Raw genomic sequence first — 25,488 nt, forward strand, 5'->3', positions numbered from 1 at the left:
TATCTTGAGGAACAGTGACACCCTATGGCTACTTAGGCTTAATGCGAGGATTTGAAACAACTCTACCACCATCTCAGACAAGAAGAGGGAATAAAGACAAATTTAGATTAAATTTACATCCAATAACCAAAGGCTGTGGAATATAATTCAACATCACCCGGAAATTTGAAATTTGCAGCTTTTGTGCGCTTATATGATCAATATTTATTGGCCTTATATAAACAAAAGAGAGAGGGAGACACATGCACAGTCATGTGACAGTCATCCTGTAGTAAATACCATGATGTCATTATGAAGTGTAAACTTCAAAAGCTGTGAGAGGAACAACGAAACTATTTCCAGCTCAAATGTTCAGTGATAGAGGAAGAAATCTCAGAGATATAAAACCAGATCTATGTGGAAGGCTAAAAACCAGCAGGGAGAAGATGTTTGTTGTGATTTTATTGAACATGTAGCAGAACATGTTTTTGCTGACCTCAAGTGGTTGAACTTCCTGCTCTGCAGCAGTGTGGTGCTCTTTGTATTTGATTTTTTTGTATTGTTGTGTTTATTTCATCATTTTAATCCAAACAAAATTCCCCCACAATCTGTACGGCTGCATAGGATTTTATTATAGTGATTTTATGACCATATATGATAATATTTCTATTCATATATTTATGTATTATAAATACACATATACAAAGAATCAACTGCCAATTCTTTATTGGTGGGTTTTACAACATCATCACATGCTCAGAAACCTAAAGTGAAACTCAGTCACTTCTACAGCATAAATTAAATACATTTAAAACGTTCACCAACAAAATTATTAAACGTCCCTTGGAATATTTATCAAATATTTTAAATCAGGCTGGAATTACAATCCTAATGGTAAAGCGACACATTTAATAATACAACGTGAACAAGGGCAGATGAGTTTTAAACTCCACGACCCCAAACTACAAGGACCACAATGCACCGCACGGAAACAGCGATTATCATGACACATCTCCAACATAAGCAAAAGCTTCCTCTCTGGAGGCATCTCTCTCGCTAACCTTGGGCAGAGGTTGGCTCCTTCCGGCTCCTCCGCGCCGTGACAAGTCAGCAAACTACTCTTATTGACGGGCAGAGGCCGCCGGGCACCGAGCGATGTGCGACAAGTGAGCCGCAGCTAGCTCCGGTAGCGCAGAAAGCTCGCTGAAACACCGCTCCACTAGCTAGCACATGCTAACGCGGGGCTAGCCGAGGTGACCGAAACCGTAACGTTTGGCGTCCATCAGAAAGGAGAAGCTGACAGGGGGCGCGTGTTGACAGTACACCCCCCCCCCCGGGGGACGTGTGACACAGCGGCCGCACACGGTGAGTAGCTAACTAGCCTCTCTGGCCCCGGTGGGTTTTTAATGGGGGGGTTTTATGTTGTGGTCTGCAGGCGACTAGCTAAACTTGACGGCTAAAGTTAGCGTCATGATGCGGTGACTTGGGAGACAGGTAGCTGGTGTGTGACGCGGATGTTTAAACTGGTTTTCACGTGAGTCGCCACAGCCTGGGAGAGATGACGCTCATTTGCTGTAGTTATAAAATGGCTTGTGACGCTGCTGCCGCTGCCCTTTGGTGGTAAAGTTACTAACTTTGATAGTGTTGTAACGTCAAAACCACAGTGTCATAACCGATTTTTGCTAAAGGCTCACACATAAAGAGGAAATAAGACTGTGCGCAGACAGATGCACACGAGGAGAGAGAGCCTGCAGACATGGGACCCTGAGCTGACCCTCCATGTATCTGCAAGGAGGGTTTCGTGGAAATTGACTGTGAGACGAGTTGACACAGTGCTGTGTGTTTACCAGGCTGCACAGGGCTGGAGTGAGATGTAAGTCTGCATCCTGGTGACACGTCCACTGACATCTGCGCTGCCCCCTGTTGATCCGGCCCTGCTGCCAGCACAGAGGAGAATCGAGGGCTGGGAGATGTGGTCAAAAATGTTTAGGTCGATATCGATTATTGTCACGTCATCTCTCACGTTGACGCTTGATAAACAGCAGCAGAGTTCACAAATTGTGAAGTGTAACATTAAAACCAGTTATGTCTTATACCTCCTCACGGTGCTTGCACAATGCATGAGCAATATATCAATAAATATTGAGCTTTTTTTGCTATTGATGAAAATCATATTGTGTTTATTGAACCAATCTCATTAAACCAAATTGATTAATCTGTCGCTGACCACCCAAAAACGACCTCTTCTGATACTTCTCAAGACATTGTGTTAAACTTGCTGTCTTTAATGACTTACCTAGATTTCTATTTGTTTTCTTTTGCTATGATACATAAATACAGTTGCCCCTTATTACTTCTTTCGACAAATATGCATCATTATTAAGTTTCAACTTCACTTTGCTTGTCCATGGTACCATTGTTTTTTAACCTCCCTGGATGCCCTCCCACATGCTTATCAGTGTAGTTTCTGCCCACCTTGGTTTGCATTCCTGTTCCTCTGCATGCTAAAAAGTCTGCAATCAAGTTGATTGCATTTATTTTGCAGTGAAACTCAACCCTCAGTGATAATCTCTGAAAGGCCTTATGCTTATTTAGTGGCATTGATTTTAAAGGAAGAGATAGGTCGCCACGACTGAATTATCCTTGATGCCAACATGCTCTTTTCAGCTGCCCGTATGCCAAATAGGCGTAATGCTCATTTGCAGTGGGTACTTTCTCAATAACACCAGCATGTTTTTGTTTCCATAGATTAAATTCACATTGCAAGAGTACTTTCGTGCAGTTTTTGGGGCTGGGGAAACGTTTTAAGTTCCATGTGGTACAACAGAAACACTTCAGAGATCACCCGCAGTATTTAATCCTTGTTAACATTACAAGAGCTGAGTGTTAAATCAATTGACAGTCAATACGGTTTCAGGTCCGGTGCTTACCGAACCAAATCATTCATCATCACATCTCTCTGTCTTTATCTCTTCCTAACAGCATATCTGTAGAGTCACTTAAGGGAAATTACGGACAAAGACAAAGATGAACACATCCTTCCCATGGTTTCCCATGGATTTTACCCGGAGTGGGAGGGTGTGAGAAAGGAAAGAGCACACAGAGACTGTAAACAAAAGTCATGAATCTCCATCAGGTCCTCACAGGGGCTGTCAACCCAGGGGACAATTGTTTCTCTGTCGGGAGCGTCAACAATGTGCCATTCACGGTAAGATATTTCAAGCTCTGGAAACATTTCCCTCCCAGACACTTATGAGCTCTGATTCCTTGGGTGCTGCTAAACTGATTGGTCACAAAACTGAAGAGACTCTTATTCATTGAGGTTTTTTATTAAGGTAAATGTAGTAGGAGCAGAAGCACGGGATGGAAAAAAGACCAAAAATGCTTAACTAATGCTCTGTGGAGTAAGAATTAAGTTGAGGTGGTGATCCTGTTTAGTAACCGGCTAATAGATATTGGACACATTATTGATATTGAATATTTTTAAGCGAATACTGATCTACTATCTGTCTATCGTAAAACAGCTTTGCAACCATATATCTATTTATGACACGTGACCTTGAACTCAAAACATACTGTACTGCTGTTTAAAAAATGAAACCTGTCACATAAAATACAGTAGCAGCCATCATACCAATTCTGTTGCTATAGCCATGTTAGTCCAATTACACTCAAAGTAGGAGTTTATAGGACATGAGATGAGGACAGTCGTCTTTTTTCCTCACAGACATTTTGATGTGTCATAGTAGGAAAAGCACAGATGCTACTAATAATAAAGTCATTATTCTATTCTATAAGTTCCCCAGTGAGCCATGGCAGCATGATGCTTTTCTGTGAGAAGGAACTGTTCAGCCAAAACAAAAAACTAAATATTTGTATTAATCAAATATGACTTATTGTTCATACTCTGATTTTAATTGTTAATGGGCAAAATTTGATTATTTAGGGGCACACACATGCAGAAAAATGAGCAGAGCTGGATAATAATCTTAATTTTCTATGTAAAGCTCTTTGCTAAAGCCGAATCATGATCCAGCCAATGCTACATAACACAAAAGTAATGTGCTGGCCTCAGCTAAAAGTTATATCTTATTCTTGGCTGGTAAAGTGTAAAATTCGCTTTAAGCTGGTTTGCCGTCATTTTTGCTGAATGCAAGAAAATATACCTTGACCTGCCTCGTCAGTATATACACATATTATATTTTTTCTCAAAGTCTATATGTCTACAGGACAACTTAGGCTAGGTTTAAAATTATATGAATCAACAATTCCACAAATTAATTTCTACCAGTTCGAGGAACAACTAACTGGGTAGAAAATGACACTGTCAGAGTCAGCGTCACAGTCGTGATTCCCACCAGGGATTCTGATGCTGAAAATTAAATAGCAATGATATTATGGGTTTGCTTGACACAGTACCTCATCAATGAGTACTGCTAGTCTGAAATGAAATATAAATGTAGGCTAGGTTACTGTATTAGTCATGTTAACTGAATAATTCAAATGCTTTATTGTGCCAAAGTTCTTTTCCTCTTCTGCAGGACATTCTTTGTGAGGGTATAAGACTTTGTTCCATGGCTGAAATTCAAAGGCAGAACCTCAGACTGCGTTTGCACTCCGTGATCTAAAACTACTCCCATGCTATTCAGAGAGTGGATCAATAGGAGAACTATTTCTGTCCCTCTGTCCTCTAGTGAAAAGAGTCACAGTCACAGTGAAACACAGCTCATGTGAAGATATTCTTCTGAGAGCCACAGAAATAGTGTATAATTCAGATTCTCATCTGGTTTTGCTCCAGAGCTGTCATATGGTGGCATAAGACAAGTGCAGTTCAAGTGACCCTTCATGCAATTCTCTCTGGACGGATCTGAGAATCATCTTCATTCCTCTTCTCCTTGTGCTTTTCTCTTTTGTCTCTCTGACACAGGCCTATGCGTCAGGTTGCGACGTGGTAATTTTGGGCAGTGACTTTGAGCGACTGCAGATCATCCCAGGAGCCAAACATGGGAACATTCAGGTCGGCTGTGTCGACTGCTCACTGCAGGGTGGACAGGTAAGAGGGATGGGCTGGTTCTCCGTCTTATTAGGTCATCATGATCTGGCAAGTTCCCGAAATACCAGTTGTGTTGAACACAGACATTATTCCAGTTTAAAGTAATGTTTATTTTGTAAATATTACTCCGATGTATTCATGAAATGTTTTTATTTATTTATTTATTTTTTAATTGGCGACATTAGTTTGTTTGAATGTCTTTTTCATTATGTGTGTTAAGCAAGCTAGTGTTGGTGAAATCATACTTATGCTTACTTTATACTTGAATCGTTTCCATTTCCTATCCATTTGCTAATTTGCCTACAGGGCTCTGTTCTTTAGTTCTTTTGTTGTAGATTAACTGCAAAGCCGCAGCTCTGTTGCGGTCTTTTTACTGTTGGCAGCTTTTGTTTTCAGGAAAGACATTTGTTTGCAAAATCCAAAGCTGTGTAATGAACTTGAGCTTCTGGTGTTCAAGTGAGGGAAAAATCCCCCAGTAGAAGCATGTAGTTGTACACAGGCACATTCCCTGATATCCCCTCTAATGATTGTTTTGCACAAACAGATTTCAGGAGGACAAAAAGATTTGTGAAAATGTATAGTTATTTCTAGTGTCTGATTATATCTGTGGGACTGGGACAATAACAAGTTGTCTGGTTTCTACACTGTTTGCCACAGGAGTGGATGTATTAGTTTGATTAGTTTTAATAGTTTCGATTACGAATGCAGAGCTGAAACAGGATTTGTTTCATTGTTTTGGCAGGACTGCTGGTAGTCTTTTATAAAGGAAGTTGGGGCAGATGTTGACCCAGTTTCACGAATGAATAAGAATGAAGGATTATAGAAATAGGTTTGGATTCAGCACAGGCTTTAAGTTTGTAATTCACAGTTTCATATTCTTGATATTAGCTGTCCAGACCTTTGATGTAAAAGTTTTTAAAAACTGGGACGTGATGGTTACGTCTCTACAGAATGCTAATGTAAATCTTCCATATCTCTCAAGCTTGATAGACTGCTGTTGTTTCTTTTAGAGGAAGCCAAAGCACTTTGACTGAAGTCATGGTGTTCATGGTTGCTCTGAGCTACTCCGTAACAATGCTGCATTCAAATGCAAAAGGAGAATTCAAGTGTTTCTCCATCTGTATAAACTTGACAAATTACTTTGTTAAGATGTTACAGGCAGAAGTCATCTTGCCAGACATCACTGTAATTTAGTTTTTATTTGGGGAATGTAGTAGCATTGTTGAAACAGCAGACAGGCCTGATTTAATTCAAATGGGGAAAAAATGATCACCCAAGCCTTCACCACTCCCCTCATGTGATGCTTAATCCAATTCAGTTTGTCCAGAACTAACCTCACATGCCTTCAGCACAGTGTAGTGTCTGTAAAAACATGCTCAGTTGGTATGCATGCCTTTATCTCAACTGTGATATTGGCAATGCTATTAGATTACACAGCATTGTTGTGTTCATAATGTAAATGCTGTAACACTTAAAATATATTTATAAGCATTTGTGCCCTGCTGCCGTGGAACGTTTATTTTGAAACTTGGAACAAAACAAAGAAAATGAGGGCAAAGTTTGAACACTGAGTTAAATTACCTCACCTCACAATTTATATGCCTACTTGTTATCTATGGTTTGCATTTAGAATTAAAATGCATGCAGAGCAACTCCATAGAGACAGAGCAGGGAGCAATATCCACTAACAACCACAAAGCAGGAGCAGTGAAATCTGAAAAAGGGCTCCCATTAGTTAGCTAGCTGAAACAGTTGCTGGTGATAATAACTTCTGGAGTGACCTCAGAATCTCAGTTGGGTTTCTATGAAAATCAGTGGAGTGATCACCTCCACAGAGAGTTCATGTTAAATTGCTGCTTTTTGTCTGTTGGTTCATGTTTAATAAAATTGTAGTGGAGACAACAATGGAACTTATTATGCTCTTAAAGAACTTAATAAACATGACTCGCTCATTCACAGAAGTCACTCGCTGACAGTCTGTTTTTTATTTACCCTATTTGTGACCCAGCTTGTCTTATCCCTGAACCTTGGAAGCTTGTTAGTTGTGTTCATTGCCATAGAAATGTCTTCCATTCACTCTGTTTAACATTGTGACCGTGGCTCCAGTAGAAAGCACTTGAGCATGCAGCCCTCAACGCATGAATGGGACGTGTGCATACAGTCGACAAGACAATGTTGACTCATCCCTGACTTGTTATAAGCTCAAGTATTTTGGGCTTGTTGTCCAGGGGCTATGCAAATTTTTTGTTGATGTTTATGGTTTATAGAAAAGTCTATAGATTATTTTTGGTTGGTCCTAATTAGAAAAATCAGTAAGGATCGACCCTCATTATTCACCATTTCAATTGTCAAGTTTGTTAGTTTACGGTTTATTTCAATTAAATACTTTTTTTTTAAAACAAATTGTTGCTTTTAAAGCCAGATTGATTTATTGGTTGGCCGATACAAATTGGCCAACATCGCTGAATAAACAACTGTGCGAAATTATGTTTATATTTTACGTAAAAATGCATTTAAATTTTCTTTATTCAAGTTTTGTTTATTTGGCTGTATTTGTTTTCTTTTTGTTTAGAGTTATATACGATAAAGTTTTTGGTTAAACTGTTAAATATTCAGCCTCAATTACATTCCTTTGTCATTAGGATTTGATAATGCCATATCCAGGAATCATTGCCAAATTGTATTTATTTATATATAGGGTAATATATATATCTATCCAAAACTTTAACTCTTAATTTTACTCCCAATATCATCATCGGCATCCATCCGCAGCTGCTTGTTGTTGGTTTTATTGTAACTTTTAACAAGGATGTTACACTTTTTGCATACATAGAAATGAAAATATAATTGATGTGTTATGATGAATTGTTTCACTCTGCATCAGAAAACATGTCTTGATTTATAGTGGGTTGCATTTTCTTTTCTCTGCTGACAGATTGCAGCTTCCTATGGAAGCATTGTGTGCGTCTTTGAGCCTGTTCAGCACCCAGATCAGAAAGATCCACCGTTGACTGTGAGTAGTCTACATCCTTCTCCAATTACAGCGTGGTCATGCATGCAGTCACATCATCCTGAACAAGACATTTCTCTTTCAGGGGCTGCTCTAGTACAATTTGACACACATCAGAATACTTTCACTCTAATCTTGTAAGAAAGTCACCAGGGAAGAGCGAATATTCCAAACACGTATACACATTCTTACTGAAATATCCTTTGAAATCTTGCAGTCATTGTCTCGTTTACTATTTATTCCGTCTCTTTATTCAGTGCAGACTTCCGATATTTGCCATTTCTGTGCTGAACAGCTTTGTGTCAAAGAATAGCTACATGGGATGGAAAGACTTTACCAGCACTGCTCTCATTGCAGAAGTTTCCTGCTGTAACTGTTGATGTCAATGTGGCCTGATCACATGTGGCTCACATGAGAGCAGCTTCACTTCTGGTTTTAGTTCTGCAGTTGTAACCAGTAGTAGAAGTGATGGAGGAAAATACAAATTATTGATCCCATTTTAACATTAATGTTTTGTGTATTCTTTCTCTGCAGAAGTTGAACTGCCAATGGCAGAAGACGGGTCAGTTTGTATTACATTCTATGGTACGGAACCTTGCCTGGCACCCCACAGGTAATTCATGTAACACAACCGTACCAAAATAACAATGATGTCCTCGAAAAAGTGTTGAATTGGTGAATCTCTCAGATTTGCCTTCATGTTTGTTTTTGTTGTCTATGCAGGTAGCACTCTCCTAACAGGCTCTACTAGCCTCCAGTTGTGGTCTCATGTTGACTCAGTGAAAGATGAAGCTGAAGAACGGGGAAAGCCGGAAGAAATGACAATGAGAGACTCTCATTGTTCCTGGAGGTGTATCTGGCAGAGCAAGTAAGAACTAAGGAAAACTTTAAAATGGGGATTTTGCCAAGGAAAATGTTTAATAGAAATGTTCTTCAATTTCTGACAGTATCATCATTTTTGTACTTATTTACTAATTAGAAAATGTAATAAAACTAGCTAATTCCATTACTGGTACATGTTATTTAAACTTGTTTTCTTCTGTTTTAAGCAGTTGATGTCTTGTATCAGAGAATATAGACTTATGTGGTAGTCTGTTATATTAGTATTAAAATGTCATTTCATATTTTTTCTTTGTCAAAAGGACAGCCTCTCCAGTCAGTTTAATGAGGTTCTCACCTGATGGGGAATTCTTTGCTACTGCTGGACAAGTAAGTAGATTTAACAGGAGTTGCCAAACCTGTTTGGATTGTGACGCTTACTATCCTATGTCATGCTAGCATTGTTCATTTACAAAGAGAAGTAATTGCACTGTAATTGTAAAGTAACTTAACGGTACTGCTTTCCCTTAGTGTGTTCCATTTTTTCACAATGGCTTTAAATTGTAATAGCACACCCTAAATCACAACGTCACTCTCGTCTCCAGGATGACTGCTTAGTAAAGGTCTGGTACAGCACCAGTAAGTGGAAGTCAGGTGTTTCCAGACTCTTCACTCCTGCACACCCCAGTGTCAGTGTCCAGGGAGAGCTGGCCTTCTCCTTTGTCTACCTGGCTCACCCCCGTTCTGTCACGGGCTTCTCGTGGAGGAAGACCAGCACGTGCATGCCACGGTATTGACACTGTTCAAGCAACATTTCACAGCCCTCCTCTCTGCACCCATGATTAATTCATCTTCTCATCTGGCTCATATTGACTTTAGCCTACACTGCTGACAGTAACAGTAAGAAAAGCACAAGTTAACGGACATTAGTTAACATTTGAGGTAGTCCTTTCAGCAGTAGATAATGGACTTAATGCCTGACAAATTTGACTGACCTTCAGCAGACTTCAACCTAACCTTACTGTAATTATCCTTTTCCCTTCCCCTTTCCTTCCTTTCTCCTAAAAGAGGTGCAGTGTGTAATGTTCTGCTCACCTGCTGTAAGGACAGCGTGTGTCGGCTCTGGGCAGAGACGTTGTTGCCCGGTGACAGCCTCCTGTACGGTCCCCACCAAAACCACGGCTCTGGCCAACTCAGTGACACACTCAGATGTGCAGGTCCTACAAGAAAACACGCCTGTAACGGAAAGACCCAAGGAAATACAGCACAGGAGGTAAGAGACTCTAATGTTACTTTTACAGTTGCCCTGTTTATTATGGGACAACTTGATAAAACAACTGTAGCCTTATTCCTGCGGTATATTCTACCCTTGTGAAGGTAGAAAGCAGTTCATTGCTTTGGCCATTTGGGGGATTGTAGTTAGCAGTGTTGTCAATTCGCAGTACACTCAGAAGTGTTTTTAATATCAATGTGTTGTTATAGCTTATCGTCGGATCGGAAAAATATTTCAGCAACTTTAGCGGAAGTTTTGTCAACATGTCTCCAAAACAGTTTTAACCATCATCATAGACATCATAGAATTTAAGTTACAAATATATACTATATTGTTAGTATTTACTGATATGTATTACATGCTGTATGCTTGTGTATTACCCCTAAATTCAGTTTGCAGATATGCTCATGGTTTCATGTACAAACGTCATACTTCATTTACTTCCTACTTGGATATAAATAAATACAATAAAATGCACAGATTCAGAAAGTTGTATAATCATCTTAAAGCATTGTAAGAAAATTTGAATATTGACATTAGCTAAACACTTTAATGCTTTAATGTGTAAAACCTTATCACTTTGAGAATATCATCTTTTTTGGTTACAAAATACAGAAAGAAATACCATAATTTGTCTTTGTTGTGGGGAATAAATGTGCACAAATAACCCTGAAATAGAAGCCAGACCACTATATTTTCAACGCTGCTGATGCATGTCATTAGGGAACTGCAGAGATGAGAGAAAAAGAGCAAAGGGAGACTGGAGAAGGAGATAGAAATATAACTGAGGCTTAGTGGAGTTAAAAGGGAAAATTAATTGGCTATCAGACATGAAAAAACTTTCTGAAGCTTTGTCGGGCTTAAGAGAATCAGGGAAGAATATTGGCCTCCTTTCCATGTTCCATAAAACACTTGAACATTATAACTTTGACTTCTGACGGTTGTTTTTCTGTTTCATTCTGCTGCTACTAGCTCACCTTCAACGGTAGTGTCGTCTGTGACCTAGGTTGTTGCTGACTGTCTGGCCTCTGTAGGCCCCAAAGACAATGTTAAAACCCATTTTAATACGTACATTTAAATGTCCATGTTTAAATAGGTCTCACTGGCACTTACACAGCCCAGAGCACATAAGATTACAAGAAAAATAGGTATGCAAATGTCTGTATTTGCCTTGAGGAAAGTCTGCAAGAGTAGATGTGTGGAATTATTCATTAGAAATCACAGACTGGGCGGGTTGATCCGGGCTGTAGTCTGAGGTAATTCTCTCCCTCCCCAACTCAAGGGATGGACAATACAGAGAAAGCACTTACACTGCAATCTCCTACAATCAAATTTTTCTACTTGGATAACTTAAACCAATTAGAAGTATGTGTGTCTGCTTTGTACACGTCAATATGAGACACGCACTTTCAAATAGTCTCTTTACACACATTTCTTTTTAATAACCGCAACAAAAAAATCTACACGAACCTAAAGATGATCTGTATTTAAGATTAGGATTATTGTTACAGGTTTAATCTTGTCATGAGAATTCACAGAGGCTCAAATATAGAACTGTATATCTGAATGACAAATGAACCCAAAGTACATAACCTAAGTACTAATTTAAGATTTAAGCCCCATCTCTCATATCCACTCTTCATGCTTCTGGTTTCTTTCCATTTCTGTTTTGTAGACAAATTTGGCTGTAAAACTTAAATGTCTTTTAACGTCAGTAACATCAAATTAAATTCACACCCTTAAGCAGAGTAGCTTTGTTCAGGCTGGGAGGAGAATCTTTGTTAGTAAGTACAACTTGAATCATTCACAATAACAAAAAGCAGGTTTGACCTGGATTCCTCTGTGTGTGTACCTATAGTGTGTCACTACACTGACCCACCCTATACAACACCTGCTTTTCAGGTTATTTAAATTTTGTTTGCATTATTTCTAATTTTATCATCTCTTTTAATGTAAATACTATCATAAGCTATTGAAAAAAGCATGTTGGCCTAAATCTAAGGCAGACTATCAACCCAAGTTTGGTATAAGAAACAACACATTTTTACTGTCTGATTTTAATTATTTATGTTTTCTTCACAGTTGAGTTTTCAAGAATCATGGCACTTGTCCTCTTACCAGGACGTACCCCAACCCTCCCTGACTGGGTGCCTGTCCAACCATCAGAGCTGCCACTACAACCACAAGAGGATCAACAGCAACATGCCCCATGCCAACGCTCTCTGCCACTTCCACATTGCTGCCAGCATCAACCCAGCCACAGGTTAGAATCAAAAACGTACTAGTTGTTGATGGTTGATCTAAATTTAGTGAAGTATTAAAGGTGGTGATGTTTTTAACACGTGATGGATGCAAAACTGAGAAAAACAAAAAGAATATAAATATCTTAGGATGATAAAGAGGTGCTTTAGAGATATGATAAGATCTAGACAAAGAAGTCAACTTGGAAAGACAAAGACATTTGAGAGCTTTTTGGCGATAAGAGCCGACACTGATGTCAGTTGTGCTCTTACAATTCTGCTGTTTTTCACAGCAGATTTATATGACCTGTCTCCTTCATTCTCGACGTTATTCCTCACCTCAATGTTCTTGATATTTTCCTGTTGTTGTGAGCGTTTCTTTCTCCTACTGCATTCTTCATATGTGAAAAGGCCATGTTCAGACTCAATTTTCCAGATGATTAGCAGAATTCATGTCTAGAAATTCCTTTACAGTACAGCAACGTATTATTTATTTGTAAACCATAGAGGCTACATCAAGTCTCGTTTGAATAAAATCAGTAGTGGGTCAGAGGGCTTCGCCTCTTTCTTTTGGCAAAAAGGGCTGTAAATGTTGTTCATTGCCTGAGGTTGTTTAACATCCCAGTGTGTTTTCCTTCCCTCAGTGAAAGCTGCTCACAGCAAATGGAAGTTATTTTCATTTTGTTCCTCTCTGTTTTTTTAGGGTAGCTTAATTTGACCTGAATTGGGGCAGAATCTCCTTCAGCCTTTAATTCCTGTAGGCTCGTATTTGTATGCTCGAATAATGTTTAAGCATATTTCAGACCATGCTCATATTCATGGAAGTTTATTTTCTCCAGCATGCCCCGAACTAATGGAATGCAAATCCCTGTTATTATTCACCTTTTAGTCTAAAGGTTGTAATGTCTTTACTGCAGACATTCCTCTGCTGCCCTCAATCTCCTCTCTGAGTAGCGCGGATGACGAGGAACCTGGAGGTCCTTTTACCGTCCACTGGCTGAACAACAAAGAGCTTCACTTCACTTTAGCTATGGAAGTCTTCCTGCAGCAGCTCAGAGGCAGCCTGGAGCAACAGAATGGCTGCTCCCATGAAGGTACAGACAAATATTTGGATGAGGCCAACAGTTTATTTGAAGGAGTGCGGATAAGAAGCTGGAGCAGAACTGTCAAAACACATTGTAATCTGCTTTGTTTTTCATACTGATCTTCAGAGTTTATTTGAACACTGTGATTTGCATTCTCCACCCAGAGCCTGAAGATGAGGATAACTCTGATGACGAGGACAATGGGAGCAGACCAACTGACCCCCACGGACCTGAGGGTGGGGAGCTTCCTCTGGCAGCAGTGGAGCACCAGGTGGACGTGCTGCTAGAGGAGTGGAATAAAGGGGCTGACATGTTGTTCAGTATTCACCCCATGGACGGCTCCCTGTTAGTCTGGAATGTGGACTGGTTGGATGAATACCAGCCAGGGATGTTCAGACAAGCTCAGGTACATTTACTGTGATGTGCTTCATATTTATGTAAAATAATTGAATCCACAAAGATTGATAAAGAAAAAATAGAGACATGAAATTGTATGATAGGAAACAACAGTAAAGCAAATGTCAATTATATTTTGACTTAATGATTTAATCATCACTGTGAATTAAGTAGATTTTCCTTTGTTCACTCTTTCAAATGACTTGTTTGTATTCACACTTTCGAGGAGTGCTTCTCAGTGACAGCATTAATTCATCTTCTCAGTCAGGTTGTGAATCATTTTGACAGTCGCGATGGTCCAGCTCCTATTCTAATGGCTTCTCAACCAGCCGTTCAGACAATTACGTTCTAATTATGTGTGATTTCATATCAAATTCCTGGCTGCATTTTTATTAGCAGTGAATTAATGAGAATCTCTTGACGTGGCAGTTAGTCAGTCGGGCAATGCAGCAAATAGAATCCCCAGTTTCATTACCATTCAGGTTGATTAGGCCTGTCTGCTTTGATTAGATGAAACAGACAGGATCCTACTATTATTTTTAGCTTGAGTATTCTTTTTTACATATGTGAAGGTGCAAATACAGGAAAGTCTCCATTATTGTCTTTGTGACTCAGTTCATGTCAGATATTCACTTGTCAGTCAACTTCAGAAAGAAGAACAGAAGAATGTGAGCCTTTTGTTTTGAGCTCAACCTTTTTGTAAAATAGGTTGACGATCTTCAGTGCCATCTGTGTCAATACCACATTCACATGGGAAGTTTTTCTGTTTCTAAAAAAGAAGTGATTGTCTCAATCCTTTTTAACACTCAGAGCTGAAAAGTTTGAGTTGTTAAAGATTTAATTGCTCTGATGTCCCTCTTCCTCTTTCAGGTGTCGTTTGTGTCCCGTATCCCTGTGGCATTCCCGGCTGGTGATGCGATCTCCCTGAGCCACAGCGTTGTTATGTATGCCTGCAACAAGAACGTGGATCTGGCTATCCAACATGGCAGACAACGACCGTCTGGGAGCACATTGCCTCAAGCTAAATCTGCTCTAATAAGCTACAGAGATCAAGGAAAAACTCTGCCCAGCAGTAGTCTTCGACTCAACATTTTCACCCCCAATGTCCTCATGATCTCCAAACACGCTGATGGTTCCCTGAACCAGTGGGCAGTCAGTTTCGCAGAGGACTCTGCTTTCTCCACTGTCCTCAGCGTCTCACACAAGTCACGGTACTGTGGCCACCGCTTCCACCTCAACGACCTGGCCTGTCACTCGTTACTCCCTCTCCTCCTCACCACCTCACACCACAACGCCTTGAGGACACCAGAGGTAGACAGCATTCTGGCTCCTCCAGAGGTTGTTTCAACATCGCTACCCCGTGGGTCACGGGCCAGCCGGCTGTCCCTCGGTGTGGTTTCCCAAGATCCCAATGCAATCTACAGTGAGCTGATTTTATGGAGAGTGGACCCTGTTGGCCCGCTGTCTCTGTCAGGCGGGGTCTCGGAGCTCGCGAGGATCAATTCTCTCCATGCATCAGCATTCGCTAACGTTGCCTGGTTGCCCACACTCATTCCCAGCAGCTGTTTAGGTGAGAAAATGTTTTTAGGATTTCTCTGCTTTGACATTTTAATGAGCACAGCATCATCATCATAATGTTTTTGTTTACCAAACACTTATTTTGGTCCAGTTATATGAAGGAAAGGGTTTGGTTTCAACTATCTATTCCTAAACAACTAACCTTGACCAAGTGAGACCAGCTCTGGGATTTGAATTCTAAAAAAATATAATTTTTAAAATAGTTCTTTTTACCCTAATTTGTAACTCTCCTCTGTGTAAATATACGATTCCTATTAAAACTTCGTGAACAATTCTGGAGTGTACATCATCCATATCAACTTAATAATCTGCTTGTTTGTAAAATATACTTAAATTTAGTATTCTGGATTTTTTTTTCTTTTGACTGTATGTTTACTTAGAGAAACAAGCTTAATAGCTCCCACCGACCCACAGTTTATTCTTTGCCTGTCTTTATTTTGTTTCCCTCTTTAGGTGTATACTGTAACTCGCCCAGCGCCTGCTTTGTGGCTAGTGACGGACACTCGCTCAGGCTGTATCAGGCCGTTATCGAAGCCAAGAAACTCCTGGGTGAACTCTCCAACCCTGAGATCTCAGTAAGTCCTCCAATGTATCAATACCTTCAACTGTAATTAAGTGAGTTAAGAAGAAGCTATAAATTTGCAGTCTTGCCTCTTAATTAGTGTCAGCCTTGGATGACTTTGTAGAAAAATGACATCAAATAACGTGATAATTAAGACGAATGGCATGTCAGGGATCTCTCTGACCTAATACAGCAGAGTTTAATTCAGCAAAAAGTGACGGTTGATTTTAAGCCTTTTATTAACAAAAAAAAATCACTATCTCTTAAGCTTAATTTTTTTAATTTAGACTGTACGTTTGGCAAAGTAATTGTATGTTTCAACTATGTAATGCTAGTCTGAAATGTTAATGTCTTTTTCTCTTCAGAAAAATGTTGGGGAGGTGTTCAACATGATCAGTCAGCAATCCACAGCAAAACCAGGCTGTATAATAGAGCTGGACGCCATTACTGACTTTGTAAGTATAAATGAAACCCAAGAAAATGGAGCGTATTCTAAAACATTTCTCCTGCGCTTGCTCTTTGTTTGTAAACATCTTTGATATTTAAGACATGAACTGAAACTTTACCCCTGAAATAAAACATTTTACTGAACTACATTTAAAAGCCAAAGTTGGAATCTGGAGCATTTGTATAAGAACCATTGTGCGGTAGAGTTCAGAGTCTCTTCGAAAGGTCTAAACGGGTGCAGAGCAAATCTTTCCTCTACCCCTCAGGCAGCTTGTGAATGTGTTTATGTAGCATTGACACAACTCCTGTCCGTGTTAATGTGTTTGCATATTTGCACCCCAGTCGATAAAGCGTTTTGCTCAGTGCCTGCATCTGTTACAGTTTGATAGTAGCTTGTGTTGTTCTCTACAGCAGGGAAAGGAGACGCAGCTCCTGCATGTTTTTGAAGAGGATCTGATCCTTGGCAGTGAGAGAACAGAGAGCACACAGGGCAATCCTGATTCTCCTCGCACTGGTACAGATAAATTATGTTTTTCTAGCTCAGAAGTTTGATTTATGCCACCTTTCAAACTTCATTATTATTCTCTTTGTTTCTGTGTGTTTTTGCTCTGCAGCCTCCGGTGAGCCAACCTTCTCGGCACGTTTTTTCCTGGTGGTGGTCGAATTAACTCCGACAGGTCGCTCCCTCCTCCACATGTGGCATCTCCATCTTGCTGCTCGACCAATCACCATGGGTGGGTACTTTGAAATTTTAATTCACAATTGCTTAAGGACAGGCCCTTTTTATCTATCACCTTGTTTAATACCTAATGAAATAAATGAATGACAGCTCAAACAACAACTTTACTCCTGAGAAAGGCACAAATACTTGAAGCCTTCTGACAAAGTTATGATGTCTGCTAGTGAGCATTAACCTCTTTCTGTTTGTGTCGTCCCAGAGGAGACCAAGACGGAGAAAGATGCCACCACAGCTTCTCCCATGAACAGTTCCCAGTTTGACTTTGACACGTTCAGTTCTCCAGTAACTCAGAAGAGTAAAACCTGCACTTCCAGTCTGCAGAGTGCTTGTCGCCTCATCCTCACAACGCACAGACTTTACAGCCAAGAGATGGCTCTTCCAGAAGGTGTAGAAGCCATCAGTGTTACACCCTCAGCAGGTGAGGGATGATGAGAACATGCATAATGCAAATGATAAAAAGATGCAAGATGCAGGAGATGTCACAGAACAGCATTTAACGACCCAGAAACAGAAATTGCCAATTCAAAGGTTGTCAAATTGCCAGAATTCTAAGTCTGAAAATAAATTACATTTTTTAACTTAAGATATTAAGAAAAACTTCCTTGGCTAATATTTTATTATCAACTCTCCTCCTAGGTCACTTGAGTGCATCCTGTTCTCTGCCAGCTGGCCGTGTGCCTTATCTCCTTGCTACTTCCTGTTCTGATGGTAAGGTGCGCTTCTGGAGGTGTAATGTTGTGGCGACAGGACCCTCCAGTATGGACACCTTGTTGTACCAGTGGGAGGAGTGGCCACTCCTGCTGGAGGACAGGTTTCCCAACAGCAGCACAGTAAGTGTGCCAGGTCGCCCCATAGAGGTCAGCTGCTGTCACACAGGACGGATTGCAGTTGCCTACAGGCAGACGCCAAACACATCTTTGAATTCAACACTTCATCTGAACTCTAATGGACTGTTGACGTCTCCTCCTACCCTGGCATCCTCTCCCTATAGCACCCACCTGACCCCAACTCTGACTGTACAGCGTAGCTCAAATCCCACCCCAAGCCCTAACATAGTAAACATTAGAGAACCTTTGGTACACATCAGCATCTTTCAGTGTGAGTCCACCGGTGGTTCACAGTGGATTCTCGAGCAGACCATCGTCGTGGACAGCGCAGATCCCACACCTAACTGTGGTACAACTAAAATGGACTTCTCTTTACCTAACGAGAACTGTCTTGGTTCCACTAGTAAGAGCCTTGTTCATTTGGACTGGGTGTCCCAAGAGGACGGGTCACATGTTCTGACTGTTGGTATTGGGACCAAGATTTATATGTACGGCCGTCTTGCTGGGAAACCTCCAGAACTGGGTCTGTCATCTGAAGCAAGTAGAGAACAGAGCTTGTCTCGTCTAGTTCTGCTTCGATCAGTCGATCTGGTCTCCTCAGTTGAAGGCTCATTACCCATCCCGGTCTCCCTCTCCTGGGTACGAGACGGCATCTTAGTTGTAGGGATGGACTGTGAGATGCACGTCTACTCCCAGTGGCAGCTCCCAACACCACCCAGACCCAGTGCTGTCATTAACCAAGACACCGACATCAGCAGCAGTGTCTCCTCCATTATCTCAGCTGTCAGACAGAGCCAGGAGGAGGGACTCAGTCCTGGTGCTCCTGTGTCTTCACTAGCTCCTCCCAAAAAGGCCTTGACAAGGTCGATGATGAGTCTGGCTCAGAAACTCAGCGGGAAGAGGACGGCTTATGACCTGCCTGTAGAGATGGAAGATTCTGGACTTTTTGAAGCAGCTCACCAACTCTTTCCCACTCTGCCGCAATACCATCCTGTACAATTACTGGAGCTCATGGATCTTGGTAAAGTAAGTAAAAAAAAATACTCAAATACTAACTGTTGTTACAAACTGTATATTAGATTTTTTTTTTCTTTACATTTAAAAAGAATGGTATTTCCCAGAAACTCACCCACTTGTTGTGGTTTCTTTACAAAGCAAATAAATATAATTTATTTAATATGTGTAACATAATTTGCGTTTAAGGTTCATCGTGCCAAAGCCATCCTCTCTCACCTCGTGAAATGCATTGCTGGAGAAATTGTGCCACTTAAAGACAGTACCGGCAATCCAGAGAGACGTGTGCGCTCTCGAACCATCGGTGCTGGTGGAAGCACAGCCAGGGATCCAAAGATGTTCAATATCACAGAGAACTCTGCCCCTGACTACACGGAGATAAGCTCCATCCCTCCCCTGCCTCTGTACGCCCTTCTAGCAGCTGATGAGGATACATCACGAAAAACTGGTGGGTATACAATATGTGGATTGAGAGATATACTAAGTAACTAGAATGAGAAGGATTGCGAGACCATCCTAGTGCTTCATCCTCTTGTTTTTTCTCATCTTGTCTCTGGGGATATAAAGTGACAAGTATGAAAGCTGAAACATGTATACAATAATAAAATAATCTGCTCTGTGGTATTTAATTTGATCTGCTGTCTCCACAGCAGGAGGGTATTTTTCCTCAGGTGTTTTATGAAATACACGTCTTATACAATTTAGCTCTGCTTTGTGCCTCCTTACAGATACAGTGGGCAGTGTGAGTGGAGATAGTGGGCACGGTTCCAGTCACACAGATGCTTACGATGAGCTCTTCCATACACCCAGCATAGTGGACCTGGATCCTCTGGACAATGATGAAGAGGAAACTGGAAACAAGGTTGGTTTCTGTTGGCTTGTGCTTGGTTTCAGAGAATTTATTAAAAAGAGAAGCGAGGATAGCCAAACTTTGGACATGCATAACTCTGTGTGCCAAGGTTCCTCTTTGATGTATTGGTTCCTTGAAATTATAGACCAGTTAAACCTCATGATGTCCCCAGCTAATGTCTGCCTCTGTATTATGTGTTGTGTATTAAATTAGAAATACTATACATTTAATTTTAGAGACTGTCCTCTGTCCTGTTCCTGTCTGTAGGTTATTGACCTGTCTCAGTACAGTCCCACATACTTTGGTCCGGAACATGCCCAGGTTCTGTCCAGCCACCTCCTTCACTCCAGTTTGCCAGGATTAACTTGTATGGAGCAGATGTCTCTCATGGCGTTGGCCGACACCATTGCTAGCACAAGCACAGACCTCAAGGGCAGCCAGGGCAAAAGCAAAGGTACTGCAGGGAAATAAAAAATGACAGTAAGGTCCTACAAGGATATGTTCACCATTTCGTAACAAAATGTTATAAAATTGTAAATCAATAAACTGTCTGTTGTTGATTTACCAGGTGGAGAGACACTGGATGAGTGTGGTCTGAAGTTCTTGCTGGCCGTTAGACTGCACACCTTCCTCTCTACCTCCCTGCCTCCAGCGCACCGAGCACAGCTGCTACGGCAAGGTAGCGAGACTGGGGGGGGTTCCAAACTGTTTTCATTGGGGTCATCCCACAGCTGATGTGAATGAGTGAGCAAGGACTGACTAACCTTAACCCATTTTCACAGTAATACAAATATTTTTATTTGAAGCTATGTTTAGAAGACTTTTCAATCTAATTGTCCAGATTGCTGCTGAGTGTGACCTGCACTCTTTCAATTATAGCCTCAGTGCGCACTTCGATTTTAGGCTATTAACTCTAACGCGGCGGGAGCGCCGCGAAGCTTGGGTGGGAGGTGGGGTGACTATAGGCTTGCGTAGGTCAGTCACTTGTGTAGACCATCATCATTTACCCCCGCACCCCTACATTAAGTTATTACTTACCCATGACAGATATCAGCTGTATGTGTGATTACAAAGTAGCAGAAGAAGCAGAATCGCGGGATGACTGGTGCGGAGAAATGCGCTTCTGGTGTGAACAGCCAGGCGGCTGCTCGCATGAGAATTGGCGCTTCGCGGCGCTTCCGCCTCCGGTGTGTCCCGGGCGTAATAAGACTCCTAACGAGGAGGCTACTGATGGTCTCAGATATCGATCTCAAGCTTTTGAGGTTTCAATGAAAGAGGTGAACAAGCCATAGCCAATTTATCATACTTAAGAATCTCCTTGAGCAAGGTACTAATTCTGTGTCTACTCACTGCTTTGAATACATGGATCCGACTGTGCCTCTGTCTTTACTGTACATGAACAATGTGGATATTCTCCCTACAAAATACAAAACATTCCCCATTTTCCACATGTCCCTTTCTACTATCTACAGGCCTGTCAACGTGTCACTATGCCTGGGCCTTCCACTCTGAAGCTGAGGAGGAGCTGTTGAACATGCTCCCTGCCCTACAGAAGGGGGAGACCACCTGGCCTGAGCTACGCTCCATGGGTGTGGGCTGGTGGCTGCGCAGCACCAACAAGCTACGCAGGTGTATTGAGAAGGTGAGGCGGCTCATGTCATTAGTCAGTTTTCATATTCATTAAGGAGCCAGTGCTTCAATCTTAAGCAGTGAACTGGTGCCAATTCAGATAAAATATGATTAATTTGTACGAAGTACAAATATGATTAATAAAATATGATTAATTTGTACGAAGTACAAATCTAACAGGTTGTACAGCAAGTAGTAAGTCAGAGTACATAAAGAGGTATGTAGGAAATTGGAAGGCCAGCTCCTCTCTGAACTCACACATTCAGTTTGCATTCATGTTCACTCTTAACTTAATCTGTACTATTTTGATTAGTGGATTTCATTTTTCTTTGTCTTATTCAGTAGTGAACAGAATATTGTTTTAACTGCTGCTCTTACAATAAGCAACATATTGATCAAACAAATTTTATTAAGGATTTTCTTATTTTTCTCAAAAAAACTTGCACAGAATAATTTAGAGTGTTGACCCTATCTACTGAAGGTTTCATTATAAATGAATTGTTGTCATTTAGGGTAAAAATGACATTCTCTCGAGGTTGCTTTAGAATGCAGCATTAAAATGGAATATAAGCTACTCCCTGAATTTGATCCACAAAGCAAAAACTTTTTTCTGTGGATAAGACTGCATACTGAGGAGGTGTGAGCTGAATGTATATTTTTCTTCTTTGTTTTGTCAGGTTGCCAAGGCTTCTTTTCTGAAGAGCAACGATCCACTGGATGCAGCTATGTTTTACCTCGCAATGAAAAAGAAGGCAGTGGTCTGGGGATTGTACAGGTAGGCCATTGAAAAACAAATGCACATACAGTCATCAAAATATTTACTCTTTGTCAGATCACTGAAGGTGTATGACAGCAGTTTTCAATCCATAACTACGTTCTCTCCAGGTCTCAGAACAATGCCAAAATGACAGACTTTTTCCGCAACAACTTCACCGAGGACCGGTGGAGAAAGGCAGCATTGAAAAATGCCTTTTCACTATTGGGAAAGCAGCGCTTCCAGCATTCTGCAGCATTCTTTCTTCTAGCTGGCTCCCTGAAGGATGCCGTTGAGGCAAGTGGAAAATAGACATGACATGATGTTTGCAAGAAGCCCATGTTTCTTCAGCTGCAATTGTCACTTTCTAGCCGGCTAAACCTCAGAGACCTTGCTCTCAGAATAAGCTAAGTCATATTCATGCAGGCAGTGTTTGATATAGCAGAAACACCACATTCACATAAACAGATCATGTGACCAGTGGATCCTCTTTTATTATTACAATAGTTCAATTTATTCCCTGTGGTGTCACCACTAATAAAGCGCATGGTTCTCATCTTTTTACTCGCAAATCTAAAGGGCAGCTTCTGGTCATCTTCTGTACTTGACCTTTTATTCATCAAGGTTACTTCTGTTTAGAAAAACCCTGAAGCAATGAGTCACATTATTTCATCAGCATGGGTAACTGGAGCTTCTCTAAGCACTTTATGGAAATGAGCATTACCCGGGCAATGGGCTATCATTGACTTTGTTTAGTCTCTCTGGCTGAGAGGTAGTCTCATTGAAATGCACCTCACAATTTAACAGTCACAAGTGAAGAGAACAATTCAGACAACGCCCACTAACTCTTTGCTGTGAGCACAGAGTTTCATTTATTTTGTTCAATAAAGTTCAATAAAAATAAATGGATAAGAAAGCAATAAGTTCAGCGGATCGTTAAGCTCCAGTACTTTCCTTTGTATCCAGATAATGTTTAATTTTTCAGCTTATGTCTTGTCTCAGCTATTCAGTCTTTTGACAATAGCTCAGACTCATTTTTAAATGATGACTGACTGTGCTTTACTTCTTCCTCCCCCAGGTTTGTATAGAGAAAATGCAGGACCTGCAGCTGGCTCTGGTGATCTCCAGATTGTATGAGTCTGAGTTTGAGACGTCATCCACCTACAAAAAGATCCTCCAGAGACACGTTCTGGGTCACGACAAACAGGTACCTACCGCTTATGCATGTCACAGCCTCCACATGCTATTGTTGTTATTGGGGAAAATGCACCATTTCATCAAACTACCCAGCGTTGTTTGATGGATAATAAGCTGCAGAAACCAGAGTGAGACATTTTAAATCTCTGTATATTTCAGATTCCAGCCCACCAGAACCCGTTCCTGCGGAGCATGGCTCACTGGGTCCTGGAGGACTACAGCAGAGCCTTGGACTCTTTAATTGAGCAGCCTGCGAACAGCAACAGCTCCGGGTCCACTGAGAGCAAATGTGTCACTGGTAGGTCTGCAGGGAATCTGTTTTTATTTACATATGTGCAAAGGAGAAATTGGAATAGTACAATTTGTAACTGCAATCCACAAAAATATTCATGTTTACAATTAATAATCTACTGAGTTTACTATTACACAACTTGTGTACTTGAACCTAGCACACCACCCTATTATTGTATACTTCAAATTATTAATAAGCAATAGTTAAAAGAACGACTGCTTTTATTGCCAATGCATTTTTTAAATAGTATTTAACATTTGTGATGCGTAGCAACACTTATTCGATAGATATTAGTAGTTTAAAGAAATACTTTCGTGATATAATTTATAAACGTTTGCTAAAACCTTCCTTTAATTAGTTAAAATCCAGTGGGAGTTACCTCAGACTGTAATTTGACACTGAGGTTGAATCCTCTGCTTTCACTAAACGCCTCCGCTGTGCAGTTATTTTTGGTCCTTTTTAAGTACATGAAATAAGTAATTGCACCCTACTGGACACTGATGGCCACTTAATTGAAGAAAATATGTGAGGCTTGCCTTAAGAATAGATGAAGAACTGAACTTAATATGAACCTTATTTTGACTTAAGAGCCAAACCAGTCCCAGATTAACATCCCTGTGCTACATGTGTGCTACAATGACGTCCCCAAAGCACAGCTAATGTGCTTACAGAGAAACCAAACACTGGTTTGAAAATGCTTCTTCTCTTTGACAGAGTGTGCTTTTGAGGGTTGCATGAACAACTTGGTGAACTTAGTGCATCACTTTTTTGATCCTCACATAGCTGCAACACACTTTCAGTCAGGCCATCTACAGCTACATTTCAGGTCCTGGTTATATAATCGAGCTTGTTCTCACAGACTCTAGTTAAAGCAGTAAAGATGGCAAATATTTTCCAATTTCTAACTCATTAAAAAAAAAACTTTCCCAGGTTCCTCTTCTGTGGCTACATGCAACCCTGAAGTTTTCAACTTTTACACCTACCTCCGCACGCACCCACTCCTCCTTCGCCGCCATTTTGGCTCGTCAGACAAGGCTAAGGTTGGCCTGACTGCTGAGGGTCGCCGGGCTGACTCCATTAGCCTGGAGGAGAGACGACTGTTTTTCACTGCTGCATATGCACATTTACAAGCTGGCTGCCCCATGCTTGCACTTGAAGTCCTCTTCAAGATGCCCAAAGTCCACAAGCATTCCAAACTCCTGAATCAGGAGGATACAGGAATCACCGCTGAGCTCAGTGCCGGGAGTAAAGATGGACAAGCATCAGACTGGTCCCAGCCGTCTCTGAATGGCTACGAGTCGGATGGGAACAGCTTGTCCAACAGTAAATCAGATTCGGTGTTGAGTTTTGATTGGAGCCAGCCATCACTGAAACTTCCAGGGGATGCCCTGGAGCTGAAGTGGGACAGCGACAAAGATGATGAAGAAGAGGATGAGGACGAAGAGGAGTTTAAAAATGCTAACACTGGTACAATCGCAGACAGCAGCAGTGTGTTCCAGGACACACAGGACGTCATGTCACCGCTAATGGAGACAGTGATCGGGGAGGACAGCAATGACTTCCTGGCACCATCTGATGACATCTTGGTGGCTCAGCTGAAGTTTACTGCCTGCTTGAAGATTATGACCAATGAGCTGCGGACGCTGTCGACGGGGTACGAAGTCGATGGGGGGAAGCTGCGTTACCAGCTCTACCAGTGGTTAGAAAGAGAGGTAATTTAAAGCAGCATTTTAAGATTTACAGA

General features: G+C 41.1%; 1 protein-coding gene across 2 annotated transcripts in view; it reads left to right on the forward strand.

The window, feature by feature from the left end:
• The first annotated feature begins 970 nt into the window (after window positions 1-970).
• Window positions 971-25,488, forward strand: part of LOC118114528 (dmX-like protein 1) — a 47,826-nt gene continuing 23,308 nt past the window's right edge. For both annotated transcript variants that reach the window (XM_035164983.2, XM_035164985.2), the window contains exons 1-29: window positions 971-1,344; window positions 2,962-3,187; window positions 4,907-5,032; window positions 7,968-8,045; window positions 8,577-8,655; window positions 8,766-8,910; window positions 9,185-9,251; window positions 9,467-9,651; window positions 9,930-10,134; window positions 12,217-12,397; window positions 13,292-13,468; window positions 13,624-13,865; window positions 14,726-15,425; window positions 15,887-16,008; window positions 16,361-16,450; window positions 16,854-16,956; window positions 17,057-17,176; window positions 17,381-17,599; window positions 17,818-19,034; window positions 19,212-19,470; window positions 19,751-19,884; window positions 20,140-20,326; window positions 20,441-20,551; window positions 21,345-21,514; window positions 22,179-22,276; window positions 22,387-22,552; window positions 23,334-23,462; window positions 23,612-23,750; window positions 24,675-25,456. In XM_035164983.2, the coding sequence (XP_035020874.1) occupies window positions 3,101-3,187; window positions 4,907-5,032; window positions 7,968-8,045; window positions 8,577-8,655; window positions 8,766-8,910; window positions 9,185-9,251; window positions 9,467-9,651; window positions 9,930-10,134; window positions 12,217-12,397; window positions 13,292-13,468; window positions 13,624-13,865; window positions 14,726-15,425; window positions 15,887-16,008; window positions 16,361-16,450; window positions 16,854-16,956; window positions 17,057-17,176; window positions 17,381-17,599; window positions 17,818-19,034; window positions 19,212-19,470; window positions 19,751-19,884; window positions 20,140-20,326; window positions 20,441-20,551; window positions 21,345-21,514; window positions 22,179-22,276; window positions 22,387-22,552; window positions 23,334-23,462; window positions 23,612-23,750; window positions 24,675-25,456 (6,318 nt within the window). In that variant the 5' untranslated portion in view covers window positions 971-1,344; window positions 2,962-3,100. The remainder of the gene's footprint in view (window positions 1,345-2,961; window positions 3,188-4,906; window positions 5,033-7,967; window positions 8,046-8,576; window positions 8,656-8,765; window positions 8,911-9,184; window positions 9,252-9,466; window positions 9,652-9,929; window positions 10,135-12,216; window positions 12,398-13,291; window positions 13,469-13,623; window positions 13,866-14,725; window positions 15,426-15,886; window positions 16,009-16,360; window positions 16,451-16,853; window positions 16,957-17,056; window positions 17,177-17,380; window positions 17,600-17,817; window positions 19,035-19,211; window positions 19,471-19,750; window positions 19,885-20,139; window positions 20,327-20,440; window positions 20,552-21,344; window positions 21,515-22,178; window positions 22,277-22,386; window positions 22,553-23,333; window positions 23,463-23,611; window positions 23,751-24,674; window positions 25,457-25,488) is intronic.

The sequence above is a fragment of the Hippoglossus stenolepis genome, chromosome 9 (genome assembly GCF_022539355.2).
Source record: "Hippoglossus stenolepis isolate QCI-W04-F060 chromosome 9, HSTE1.2, whole genome shotgun sequence".
NCBI lineage: Eukaryota > Metazoa > Chordata > Actinopteri > Pleuronectiformes > Pleuronectidae > Hippoglossus > Hippoglossus stenolepis.